Consider the following 13,237-nt stretch of genomic DNA (forward strand, 5'->3'; position numbering starts at 1 on the left):
GGTTATTTTTTTAAAGAAGTCTTTTAAATATATATTTTTCCATTCTGCACAGACTTAATTTGAGACAAGGCCCAACCCCTGGTTTTTAATGCCAGGACTCAGCTCTGAAACAATCAGAATGAACCGAGGTACATCTGAGCCCGTACAGAGAGCTCACACCACTGAGGAGTATGTGCACAAAGCTTCGAGGTCAGTGGGGAAATCTTCTAGGTAGGTTGAGCCCAGCCCCATTTTTCTTCCTAGAAGTCACCGCAACCTGGAATCTTAGCTCTTGTTTTTATCACGACAGGTGGAGAAGTAGGGTTCGCTGAGCAGTATTACCTGATGGAGCTGGCAAAGAACAGAAGGCAACCTGTCAATGAAACAGCATGTCGGGACTGCTTCTCTGAAACAGTTGACATTTCATGGCACATGACAAAGAAGGCTTCTGAAAATTCTGCTTCGAGAAGCATTGTCCATGCTGCCTTTGGAAGTCCACTTAGCAAAAGCATATTAGACCAGCAGATCTAACACCATAGAGCTAATCAGGGCGGGATAATAAAAACAAATGTTTGAAAATGAATCGACTAGGACAAGCCACGAGCAAAATCTCCCCAGAGAAGCATGAAAAGACTTGGGAAGGCAGCGCGCGGAACTCGAGCGCAAGTTTCAGGAGAGGCGAGATGTATATCCTGATACATCCAGCAGAAAGGCAGACTGTCAGTTTAGGACACCATGGCAGCAGAACCCACAGGTGGATCCTGGAGAAGCAGGAGGGCAGAAACAGGAAGTGCAAATTGCCACCAGTTCTCAGAACACAGCACACTCCTGCTGGAAACGAACCGATGGATGTCTTCCATCAAGACCAGTGCTGTTCTCCAAGCTGTGCTCCACCAGCCCCTTCAGTCTACTTTAATGATGGAGTTGGCCTTCAAAAGATAGAGGCTGTCGTCGACGAGGAAACTGCGAGGAGAGGAAAGAGGAAGTTGCTGGATTTACTGGCGAGTGAAGGGATGGAATGAGCTACCCAATATGCCTAGAACTAGAATGTGCCCATCTTGTCTTCCAACCTGTAGAACCTGCCTTAGGTGAGGCCTTCCTGGTGATGTATGAAAACCCTGAAATGCAAGTCTCCAGAAACAGCAGCTACATGAACTGCAAGGAAGGTGCAGCAACCATATTGCCCTCCCTCGAATCTAAGGTCCATGCCTGAGGTCCTGCTTGTGTGCCACAATGGTGGAAATGATTAGAGCTGGTGAGCACATGAAACAGGTCCTTCCTGGTGGTGGCCCTGCAGTGGCAGCATTCACATAACAAAAACTACCTTAAAGATATTTAACTTTTCAAAAGTAAGGGGCCCGTGGTTTGGCTTTTGAAAAACAAGGGGGTACTCCATATTTCGGTATTAAGGAACCACTGCTGTAGATCATACGCCTCCTCCATGAGAGTTTCGGTTGCAATACGAGAACAGGCCTTTTCTGTGGTGGCTCCCCGTTTGTGGAATGCTCTGCCCAGGGAGGTTCGGCCTGGTGCCTTCATTATATACCTTTAAGCACCAGGTGAAAACGTTCCTCCTCAACCAGGCCTATATTAAATGTGTTTGTGGGAGTGAAGTGGGAGGTGGTGGTATAGGTTTTTGTTTTTATTATGGTGTGTTTTTATCTTGTATTTTTGTGCTGTGAACTTCCCTGAATTGGATGAAGGGCAGGATATAAAATAAAATAAATAGATCAGTGGTGGGTGGGTGTGTGACACTCAAGATGTTGCTGGAGCACACAACTCCCATCATCCCTGAGCCGTCGACATGCTGGCTGGGGCTGATGGGAGCTGGGAGTCCAAGCAGCGCCTTGACAAGCAATCACAGAGAACCAATGGCAAGAAGGCAAGAAGGCCCACCCGCAAAGGGAGAAGCAAGCAAACTTGGCTGACCTGTAGAAAAGGATATTGACAGGGATGGTGCTGATGTGCCAGATGGCATGGGCATCAAAGACCCAGAGCAAAGGTGGAAAGTCCAGGAGCTCCAGGAGGGCCAAGACTTGCAGAAGAAGCACAACCGCCACACACTTCCAGACGTACGGCAGGCGTTGCTGGTTCCTCATGCACCAACCCAGCCACCAGAAGAGGTTGAGGAGGCCTGCAAGGTACGGCAGAAAGAGGACGGCGCTTCATGCCTGGTAGTAGTCACAGTGGGACAGGAACTTAAGACATGTTATGGCGATAGATAAATAAACCGGTTCAGTTACAGATGGGTAGCCGTGTTGGTCTGCCATAGTCAAAACAAAATAAAAAATTCTTTCCAGTAGCACCTTAGAGACCAACTAAGTTTGTTCTTGGTATGAGCTTTCGTGTGCATGCACACTTCTTCAGATACACTTCCCGGTTCAGAAACCCGGGCTCAGGGCGGCTAACAACAAATTTAAAACACTTAATAGTAATACAAAATAAAAGCAGCATAAAATACAGTAGAAAAGCATGAATAACAGTAAAATCCAAAGTTCAAAAATCAATCTGGGGGAAATCCACCCAATAAACATTATATAGTCACCAGGGCTAGGTGGCTCAATTAGTCCTACTAGGGCCAGCGAGGAGGCCAGGGGAGAACTAGCTGTGGGGTCCCAGACCCTTTGCCCCTCAACACCAAATCCCAAGGGATGCCAGCAATATCCCCTCCCCATGCATACAACCCCCAGAATCACCCACTGAGAAAGTATGGAGGAAACTAGAAAGATCTGGGGAGCTGCAAGTGGTGACTCTGCTTCCGAGCCTTGATGGGGCCATAAGTCAGAGGAGGAACCTCTGGGCAAATATGTAACAACACAAGCTTTTGCACTGTTGTGGGAAATCATGGCTCTAGGGATCTACAGACCTGCTCTCTCTTTGCCTCTATAATGCTGAACAACCATAACTGAGGTGCCCTTTTCTTGCTGGTTGGCCCTGCACCCAGTGAATCCACAGATCCCAGGGAACCTGCCCTGAGGGTCCTGGGCTGCTATCCTGGTGCTCTATACTACAAATGCCCTGTGAGTGCAGGGAAGGAGTAAGGGAGATATGTTCCAGCAATACAGATGCAGCCTCCAAGTCACGCTAACAGCTATTTTGGTGTGTGTGTGTTTATAAAGGGTGTAGCTACATACTGCTCTTAGCAAGGTTGCAAGTTGGCATCTGTCTGTCTCAAGAGACAATGGAGTGCGCCTTCGGGGGTGAAGTCAAACTGTTGCGTTGGCGGCACTAAAGTGACCTCCCTGGGGCACAAGCCTGGGCAGTGTGTACGGAGGTTCTGGCTGCCCAGGCGACAAGACCTTGACCTCGCTGATATGCTCCAAAGGAAAGCAGAGCAATACGTTTGGCACCAGCTTGGCTGCAGGAGGTGCCAAAAGGGGGCATACAAAGCGCCATCCAACAGTCTTAGGGACTCCACTCCAGGTCTGTGTAGGGTTTGTTCCTCAGCCTTTTCTCCTCCCAAAGAAATGCCACTAGGCAGGAGAGGTTTGGGATCAGAGTCTTCCTCCTTCTAGATGGACTACCTTCCCAGGAGGACGAGCCCCGTCTGACCTTCGCTTCCCTCGACTGCATGTGCAGAAACCGCCTTCTTGACTGTTGGACCCCACTATTGGCCTCGTCCGCTCAATCTGCCAGAGCCTGTCTTTGCGTGAAGGGGCAAGACCCTAACTCACCGAAGGATTGAGACCCATCGGCTACCCTCACCTGGTTTAGTCAAAGCTGTTTCTGGGGTGTGGCCGCTGTCACATGCTGACATCTTCTAGGAGCCACAGGTGAGAACTGAGTGCAGGCTGGGGACCAAAGGTGAGCAAACCACCCCAGAAGGTGCATGACATGTCCCCCACCAGAGGTGCTACCCCTCCCCTAACACCCCACTGCTATGAGCATGGCTCGCATATCTCCACAAAACAATCTTTTGCTCAGGTTAAGAAACAGAACGATGGGAAATGATCTCTCCGTTGCCTTTCTGTGGCCAGATGCAGAGAAGGACTTGTCAGAGATTCTCCGACCTGAATCAGCCAACCTCTCTTCCCAGGAATTTGCAGTCCTGTGAGGGGATTGGGGGGGGGGGGTTGCCTGACAACTCTCAGCAACCTTAACCATTTGCAGTTCCCAGGATTCATTGAAGGAGAATCTACAACCATATAAAGTGGCATGATACTGATTGGTGCAGATGAAGAAGAAGAAGAAGAGTTTGGATTTGATATCCCGCTTTATCACTACCCGAAGGAGTCTCAAAGCGGCTAACAATCTCCTTTTCCCTTCCTCCCCCACAACAAACACTCTGTGAGGTGAGTGGGGCTGAGAGACTTCAGAGAAGTGTGACTAGCCCAAGGTCACCCAGCAGCTGCATGTGGAGGAGCTGAGACGCGAACCCGGTTCACCAGATTACGAGTCTGCCACTCTTAACCACTACACCACATGGGGCCTTAAGAGAGGTTGGGGGCATTATGGAAGAAGGCCATACAAAGGTTATCTGCTGGGCTACACCTCCACACCAACCAACACCTGCCACAGGGGAAAAACACTGCTCCACCGCCCTCACCTATTACCACGTTGGCAACCATATTGTAACCATAGTCAAAGCGCACGAGCGTCAGATACGACACATGGCAGGCCAGGAAGAGGAGCAGGAAGATCCCTATGGCGGTGGCAAAGGCTGGACGTTTCAGACCCAGAGTCCTGAAAGAAAAGAAAGAGAGAGACAGTGCTGAAGGAACTCACAAGAGCTGTAGGAACTGGGTCACTTCTGGACTCGTTCCTCCAGGTCTAGGCCAGGGATGGGGGCCCTCCAGATGTGAGCCAAGGGTCAAGGACAAAGGAGTCCAGTTGGAGCCCATCAACAGGCTCCCCATCCCTGATCTATGGGCTGATCCTGCCATTCAGAAACTTGAGCAGACGGAACACAAAGGCATTTTTTCTCTTGCCCGATTGGCCACAGCTGCAACTCCCAAAAGGCCCAGCCAGTTCCCACTAGCTGTCTTTATTCGCTGCTCTTTTACTTTGTCCTTGGGTCGCTCCTCCTCTTTCTGCACATATCCTGTCTGCACACATTTCCTCTTGCGGTTTCAACCTGCCCTTTTGCAGGTGCCCCGTTTTTTCAATAAAAGCTAAATATGGGAGCTGCGAGAGGACAGGGGAGACTCCATCCACTGCTGCTGCCACTCACCCACTCACTTAAAAAGGGAAACGTGAGCTGCTCCCAACAGCTCTGGAGGCTGAACTGGGAGTGTGGGAGCTGCTTGAAAGCCTTTGCAAGTTTCTCTGCGCTCTCCCCCTCCTAAACCTCCCAGGTCGGGGGCTTAAAGGGGGAGCCTGGGGATACTGGCAAAGCCACGCAAGGGGTTTCGACAGGTGGGCAAGGCTGATAAAGATCTGGCCCGTGGACCCCCCAAAAAGTTCCCCGCCCCACCATAACATTACAACCAGTGAAGCTGAAAGGTGGGAGAGGCAGGACAGACAAAAAGTTATGTTCACAGAGCAAGTGGTGAAGTCTGTCACTGGAAGATGGTGACCAACAGAAGTCACTTAGGAAAGGGATTAGATACAATTGCAAATAGGAGAGTGCTACTGGGCTTGTGCCAACCACATCCGTCGGCTTGGCCACTGTGGGATAACAGAACAATGAACTGAGTGGGCCTTTGGTCTTTTCCAGCTGCAAGGCTCTCCTTATGTTCTTAAGAAGGAGAGAAACTCACCGGACGCAACAAAGGTAGACAGAGTGAAGGATGACGGCTGATGCACAGAAATAATCCATTTTCTGTGGGAAGAGAAAGGTCATTAGAAATTGGGGCCACTTCTCATTCACTGCTACACGTTCTCTTCAGAAAATCCTCGTAGTATTCATGTTTATTCATGGCTTTTCTCCAGTAACATGGAACTGCATTGAAAGTTTTCTCTCTTTCCCCTAGGATTATGGCCTGCAAATATTCAGAAGCCTACTAGTAGTATTTTTAACACCCAACAGGGGAGGTTCTTCCTGAAGAAGAAGAGTTTGGATTTGATATCCCGCTTTATCACTACCCAAAGGAGTCTCAAAGTGGCTAACATTCTCCTTTCCCGTCCTCCCCTACAACAAACGCTCTGTGAGGTGAGTGGGGAAGAGAGAAGTGTGACTAGCCCAAGGTCACCCAGCAGCTGCATGTGGAGGAGCGGAGACGCGAACCCAGTTCACCAGATTACGAGTCTACCGCTCTTAACAACTACACCACACTGGCTCTGGTGATAGCTGTCCTCTTATCCTACCTCAAAAACACCTTGACGAGATTATGATCCTGAGCACACATATCTGAAACAAAGTCTCAGGCTAGAATCCTAACCTCACTTCCCTGGGATAAACCCCCACTGAATTCAATAGGATTTACTTTGGAATAGACATAGTTAGGATTATGCTGTCATGCTGGCTGCACTATTTACCTAGGGTTCACATAACTTCCTTTTTTCCTACCATTTACCTTATCTTTTTTTTTTTTTAACCCACTAGAGAGGTTTCTGCCATGCCTTCAAAATTCCCCCGGGCCCCATACCAACATTTTTCATGATATGAGAGCAAAATTGCTCACCTCAGTTAGATTCGTTTCTCGAGTATGGAAAACTGTAGACCAGAACCAGGCATTTAAAGAAACCTGCAGGGGGAGTGAGGGAGCAGGGAAAGAAATGGTTATCCTGAAAATACCACATTCTATGATGTTAGGTTGTTAAAACTGGCTTCTACCACAGAAGTAATAAAAACGAGCCATTCTGGGATAACCAGGATAACTGCCATGTGGTTCTTAAACCAACAAACCCAGAAGCAAGTCCCACCCTATCTTTAAAATTAGAGGAATCATGCTACTTTAGTGTATCAGACTGCTGCAATAATACTGTATGTGAAACACTCAAAAAGTCCTAGATACATGTTATCTATTATTATTATTATTATCATCTATCAATTCTATCCCATCCTTTTCCTCAAATTGCTTCCAAATCAAAACACAATTTGTTTGCAGAGTAGAAGAAAAAGCCTGATAGAAATTGATATAAGAAAAAACTGCTCCTTTTCCCTTATGGGGCACCCAAGAGCCGGTATAGAGTCCTTATGTAGGTTCTCTATTGGTAGGAGAAAGTAACAGGCCAAACCAGAGAATATTGAGAAGCAAAGCAGCTAGTAAGCTTGATCTTTATTAAATTGTTGTAACAGGGTGCTCACACACACACACACACAAACGCAGGAGGGAGGAGGAACAAAGAACATTGATGTGCAAGCTCTTACAGAGACTTTTGAAATTGCCTACCCTGTAGCTCAAGGTAAAGGTAAAGGGACCCCTGACCGTTATGTCCAGTCACAGACGACTCTGGGGTTGCGGCGCTCATCTCGCTTTACTGGCCAAGGGAGCCGGTGTACAGCTTCCGGGTCATGTGGCCAGCTTGACTAAGCCACTTCTGGCGAACCAGAGCAGCGCACGGAAACACTGTTTACCTTCCCTCTGCTCTTAACTGCTCTTAACTACTACACCACACTGGCTCTGGTACAGTGCACGGAAACGCTGTTTACCTTCCCGCCGGAGTGGTACCTATTTATCTATTTGCACTTTGATGTGCTTTCAAACTGCTAGGTTGGCAGGAGCTGGGACCGAGCAACGGGAGCTCACCCCGTCAAGGGGATTCGAACCACCGACCTGATCGGCAAGCCCTAGGCTCTGTGGTTTAACCCAACGCGTCTCATATGTCTGAAATAGTACAAGAGAGCAATCCTGAAGCCATTTTGACTCTCCTAAATTGACCTCAGATGGGAAAAGCTTTCCAATTGTCTTTGGACTGTATGGGCTTACACCTCCCTGTAAATACAGCCTGGCAAGTATCTGTTAAGCTGAGCACACTATCAATACGCGTAAGAGATTCAAGAACTAAGTTTTTACAATCTCAAAGGAATGGCCAGGCTACCCAGAAAAGGCAATCAGTTAAGTCATTATCAGGTATACTGGCAGACAGGAGAGAAGCAACACACTCAAATTTCTGCTGGGGACCACCTCTTTCTGTGATGTATGTATGATGTTTTGGGGGGTGGTCTTGAGCTAGGGGATGCGGGTGGCGCTGTGGGTTAAACCACAGAGCCTAGGGCTTGCTGATCAGAAGGTCAGCGCGACGGGGTGAGCTCCCATTGCTTGGTCCCAGCTCCTGCCAACCTAGCAGTTTGAAAGCACATCAAGGTGAAAGTAGATAAATAGGTACCGCTCCGGCGGGAAGGTAAACGGCGTTTCCATGCGCTGCTCTGTGCCCCCCTTCCCATCAAGATCTCAAGCAACAAGAAGCCTTCCTTGTCTTTTCTGTTCTCCACGTTTCCCACCTCTTTGAAAAGACGAGAAGGAAGCTAAAGCACCCACTTTGCAGTGGTGAGAAATTAACCATCCAGAATGACTTACCCAAGCAAAGGCAATGCAGGTATGGTACATGGGAGAAGAACGGGGGACAGCAGCTTTATATCTGTTCAGCATCACTAAATTGGCAAGTCCGTTAAGGAACGAAGCAAAGGCAGAAGCAGGCTCCTGAAAAAACAGGAAGCGGGAAAAGGGCCACTGAGGGTCGGGTGGGAAAACAAGGGAGGGAGAAGAAAAATATGTCATCAACCAGAAATGAGAAGGTATACATGCTATTTCAGGACGGTTTGAGCCAATGGTGGGGAACTGGATTTGGCCAGTGGGACAGATCCTGGGCTCCCCACCACCACCACCACCACCCTTGGAGGGCTACACCCACATGTCAATCACAACACAACCATGTCAGGTGACCCATTTTTGTAGAAACCTCCACTACAAAGCAAAATCCCAGCCCAGGAGAGTTCGAAGTTACTACCAACTAAGTTGGTTAAATTTCAAGCTCTGGTTTTTTTGTTGAGGGCAGCTCTTTTGAAGCCATCCAAACTGGTAGACATCTCTGCCTCCTGTGGGAGCAGGTTCCACAGTTTAACTATGTGTTATGTGAAGAAGTACTTTCTTTTATCTGTCCTGAATCCTGCCATGGTGGTGGAGCGTGTCTCCAAGCCATGCACGGTGTGTGGGTGCACCGACGCACCAGCCCTGAGCGGCATGGTTGTTGCACCTTCCTCGCGCCACTATCCCCAGATCCGAGCCTTGCAAAGCAACTCTGGGAGGATGCTGTAGGTATGCGACAGCCATGCACCCCGATCAGTTGCTGTGTTTGGTTTCCCTTTTCTGAAACTTTTCCAAACCTGCAATATCCTTTTTGAGGCAAGACAACCAGAACGGTACACAGTATTCCAGATGCAGTTGTGCCATATGTTTGTAAAACAGCATTATGATAACAGCTTCATTTTCAATTCCTATCCCAATGACCCCGAACATGGAACGTTTCACAGCTGTTGCACACGAACGTTGCTTACCTTTCCATGAAACTGAGGCACTTTGTAGCCTTCCTGGACGTAAAGGCCCACCGTCAACCACATACATTCATATTTACATTCATCTCTGCAGGTCCATCCTAGAATACGGTTGGGGGAGGACAAATTAAAATTAGTGCAAATGAATTTATTTGCCTAATGCCTGAATGTAATGGAACTCCGTCAATTAATTTTAAAATGCCAAGGTGGGGACAGGGGGGTACTCAGATTTGCCAAGTTTTTTTATTTTAAGGGACCATAATTTATGGATGTCTGATTTTATTTCATCCTGGCAAACCACTTGTTGCCAAGATGAATTCTGACAGTTAACTTGTTTGTTTTAAATGAAGCATATATTGCATGTGTTCTGCTTGGAATCAGAAAACCTGCAAATGCAACTATATAATATATCTATTAGAGCTACAATCTGATAACCCGTATGGCTGCGGTATGGAACATGGGGCCTTCCAGATGTTATTGGACTCCAACTGCCACCAGACCCAGCCAGCATTCAAAGTGGTGGGAATTGTAACCCAAGATCTGGAGGACCACAGGTTCCAACTCCCTTGCCATGTGGATTTCTCAAAATTAAATGTACAGTATGTTTGAAACCTGGGTCTGCCAGTTCTGCCACACGTATATAACTATTGAATAGGAGATGTAATGGGCAAGAGGGGTTAAGGTTTTCTGAGTAAGAGAGGCAGAGTGAGGGATGTTAAGGTTGCAATCATATACACTTATTTTATTTTCACAACAACCCTTTGTGGCAGGTTACGCTGAGATATAGCTACTAGCCAAAGGCTACCCAGTGGCCTTCAAGACTGAACAGAGATTATCCAACACTCTTAACCACAACATTACATTGCCTGCTTTAATTGGGGAGTATATATAACTGAACTCAGAAGGCTTCCTTCTGAATAAACGTACATAAGATCTAACTGCATGTAAACAATGGTACATGTTATGCCACCCACAAGCAACCTAGTTAATTAAAGAATTGTGGCTACTTCCCACTTACTTACTATAACCTCCAAGAAACCTGGAGGGCAGATAAGGAGTTGAACCACATACCTAGCAGTGAATGCTACAACAAGCCACTCCGTGGGCTCACTTTAAAAAGCGCCATAAGAAACCTGGGAGAAATAAATCAATGGGGGGGGGGGGCGAGGGAATCTCACTTGAAGAGAGATACTTTAAAAACGTTAGAAAATAGTTGCCTTTACATAATGGGCAAGGAATGGCTACTCTCCCTAATTCAGGATGAGATATGAACAGCCTAAATAAGTAAAACAACCATAATAAACAAGAGGCAGCTCGCAAGGCCTGAAGCAGGGAGACGGAGCAGACGCCCCACCAGCCCTTTGGGGGGCATAGCAGAGTCCTGCTTGCATACAACGATGCGGCAGTGCAACAGCTGTGTGCGTAGCCTCGCTGCTCTGTAGCCCCAGGCTGCAACCCTGTGCATTTCCTTGCAAATTGAACTTAGTGAGGGTTACTTCTGAGTAGGACTGCACTGTTAAGAGGGGCAGGGGGGGCAACACCAGATCGGCACTACACCCAAGAACAATTGCCAATTTAATTGGAAAATGCACTCTGCATATGTTCAGACGCTACTGTCCGCGATTAACCCCCTCCCACAGAGGGTAGCGGGAAAGAGCGTCAGGAATTGGTCGGGAGGGCGAGTAGGCGGTGCCACCAAGCCGTCCTATGGGGAGAACTGGGCGGGGCACCGTCATCCGTGGGCGTGGCTATGCAAAGGACGATCGTGCCGCGGACACGCCCCTCGCGCCTCGTCCTTGGCAGTGGGCGTGGCCCTCCCTCAGCCGGGGGGCCTTGCAGTACCTGTGAGGCTCATGTAGAGCGGCTGGTGGGAGCGGAAGTGCCGCAGCCCGGGCCCGGAGCAGTTGCGCTTCTCGCATTGCGTCAAGCATTCTCGGTAGACGGGCTCTCGGTCCCCCCGGGAGGCCTGGGCGGGGGCCGGGCCGGCGCCCGCCACCCCGAGCAGCAGTAGGAGCGCGGTCCGAGTCGCCATCCCGCCTGCCGGGAGGCTGCAAGCTCCACTTCTGGTTTGGGGACCGGAAACGGTCCTTTGCTTTAAGCAGCTGGGTGGAAAGCCATAGAGTTGGGGGAAACCCGAGCCGCACGCGCAAAGGTTCCGCCTTGGCGGCTAGGGCAGGGGATTGTGGGAGATGTAGTTCTTTGTTCTACTTAGAGGCCTGAGAGACTTATTGGGAGAAACTTCCCCTTCCAGTTAGAAGCAGAGAATCCCCATCTCTGCCTCCCCTTCAAGCGGTACAATAGTGTCTCATCCACTTACAAGCAGTATTGCCATCTCTCTTTCTCTTGAAAATTACCTTTTTAAAATCTCTTCCAGCTGTCCCAATTTTCCTTTTAAAACCCCCCACAAAAAACCTGTCCCTTTTTATTGCCCTTATTTTTGCTTTTCGAAAATTCCTTTATTCAGAGCAGGTTTCTAGAATGAATGTATAGGCCACATGCCTGAGGCAGCATTTGCATGACCCCCTCCTGACAGCACCACACACAGAGGGATAATTCCCACACACAGCTTGATGGGCACATGTGCAAACCCCCCCACCCCCGTCCTCTTATATACCTGCTGGGATTGACAAGTCATCTGACCCTCACCCTCACCTGAATCTCATAGCTCATCCTCTTATATACCTGCTGTGATTGACAAGTCATCTGACCCTCACCCTCACCTGAATCTCATAGCTCTCCGGTAGCTGCCTCTGATCAATTATCATTTAACTCTTGGGGAAAATAATTAGCATCACACATCATGTGCCTGGAAGTTGCCAAACCAATTAACCAACCAGAAGAATTACTGTTAATAGCACCAGTTTTCCTATAATTTGATATTGCTGGATAGCTTTGATCAACTGCAAAAGCATTTTTAGTTTGCTTTCTGTTGCCACACTGGAAAGTTTCTTTATTAGTGCCACTTTGTTTTGTATGATTCCTTGCAAATGAAGGAAAACAACTTTTCTGCTTGTATACGTTGATAATATAATTTTGGTTACTGAGGACAAACAAGATTGTACAAAAACAACATTGGGTGCAGGCCATGCTGTAGTGTAGTGCTTATGCGACTGTGAATAAAAGGTGGCTGGGCTCATTGTCCCGGGGTTGGCGGGAAGAGGTGACAAAACTGATTTCCAATAAGTCCCCCCCTTTATTCCCATAACACGTCCTTGAGTCTGTACTCTGGTGACATCAGGGACCTAGAAGGTGCAGGGCTTGTCAGTCCAACCCCTACACAGTCTCATCAGGGCTGACCTTAAGGCAATTGGAGCAATTGGGCCAACTTGGGCCCCGCGGACCGCTCCTAAGGGGCACCCTGCACCAAGGCAATCTAGATGGATTTTATTTATATCTATAAGATTTTGCAGACTTTGGGTGTGAACTGAGGTGCTACAAGAAAAAAAAATCAAGTTACGCCCCACTGCTTCAAATTGGGCCCCACTTAATAGCCCTGAGTCTAATAGTTGCTGGGCCTGAATGTGTGAGATAGGGGCTGAGTGGGGAAGGGCATCATGAGGGCATTGCTAAATAAACAGAGACATAAGCAACTTTAAATTCCCATTAAACTCCAGTGTGGACAACCCCTCAGAGAAGAACATTGAGTTGCAACCACTCTGGGACAACAAAGTCCCCCACCACTCCTTTTAAGGCAGGCCTCTGGTCTTCTGCCTACTACGTAGTCCAAACAATATGATGCTTAATGTCCTCCCAGTGCTATTTTTCTAGAGAAAGAGGTGCCAGAACTCACCAGGAACAAATCTAGGGTTGGGGGTGGGGGTTAGAGACCCACCGGAGGAAGGAGAGAAAGCTCTCTACGTCACCCCCATAAAAAAGCCTCCC

The 13,237-nt window shown here is 48.3% G+C and overlaps 1 protein-coding gene across 3 annotated transcripts; it reads right to left on the minus strand.

Annotated features, from left to right (window-relative positions):
- Nucleotides 1-405: 405 nt before the first annotated feature.
- Nucleotides 406-11,438, minus strand: PGAP3 (post-GPI attachment to proteins phospholipase 3). Of its 3 annotated transcripts, none has more exons than XM_033170127.1 (8): nt 11,198-11,437; nt 9,359-9,456; nt 8,382-8,504; nt 6,543-6,605; nt 5,679-5,740; nt 4,526-4,662; nt 1,909-2,113; nt 406-942 (listed from the first exon to the last, which is right to left on the minus strand). In XM_033170127.1, exons 1-8 carry the CDS (start codon nt 11,385-11,387, stop codon nt 882-884), a joined length of 939 nt encoding a protein of 312 aa, XP_033026018.1. In that variant the 5' UTR covers nt 11,388-11,437; the 3' UTR covers nt 406-881. The 3 variants fall into 3 exon arrangements, 2 of the variants coding, with proteins under 2 accessions (XP_033026018.1, XP_033026017.1); XM_033170126.1 differs by having other exon boundaries at nt 8,382-8,534; nt 11,198-11,436; XR_004427879.1 differs by lacking the exon at nt 4,526-4,662 and having other exon boundaries at nt 8,382-8,534; nt 11,198-11,438.
- Between the last annotated feature and the right edge of the window lie 1,799 nt (nt 11,439-13,237).

Source organism: Lacerta agilis, chromosome 14 (genome assembly GCF_009819535.1).
Source record: "Lacerta agilis isolate rLacAgi1 chromosome 14, rLacAgi1.pri, whole genome shotgun sequence".
Classification (NCBI taxonomy): Eukaryota; Metazoa; Chordata; class Lepidosauria; order Squamata; family Lacertidae; genus Lacerta; species Lacerta agilis.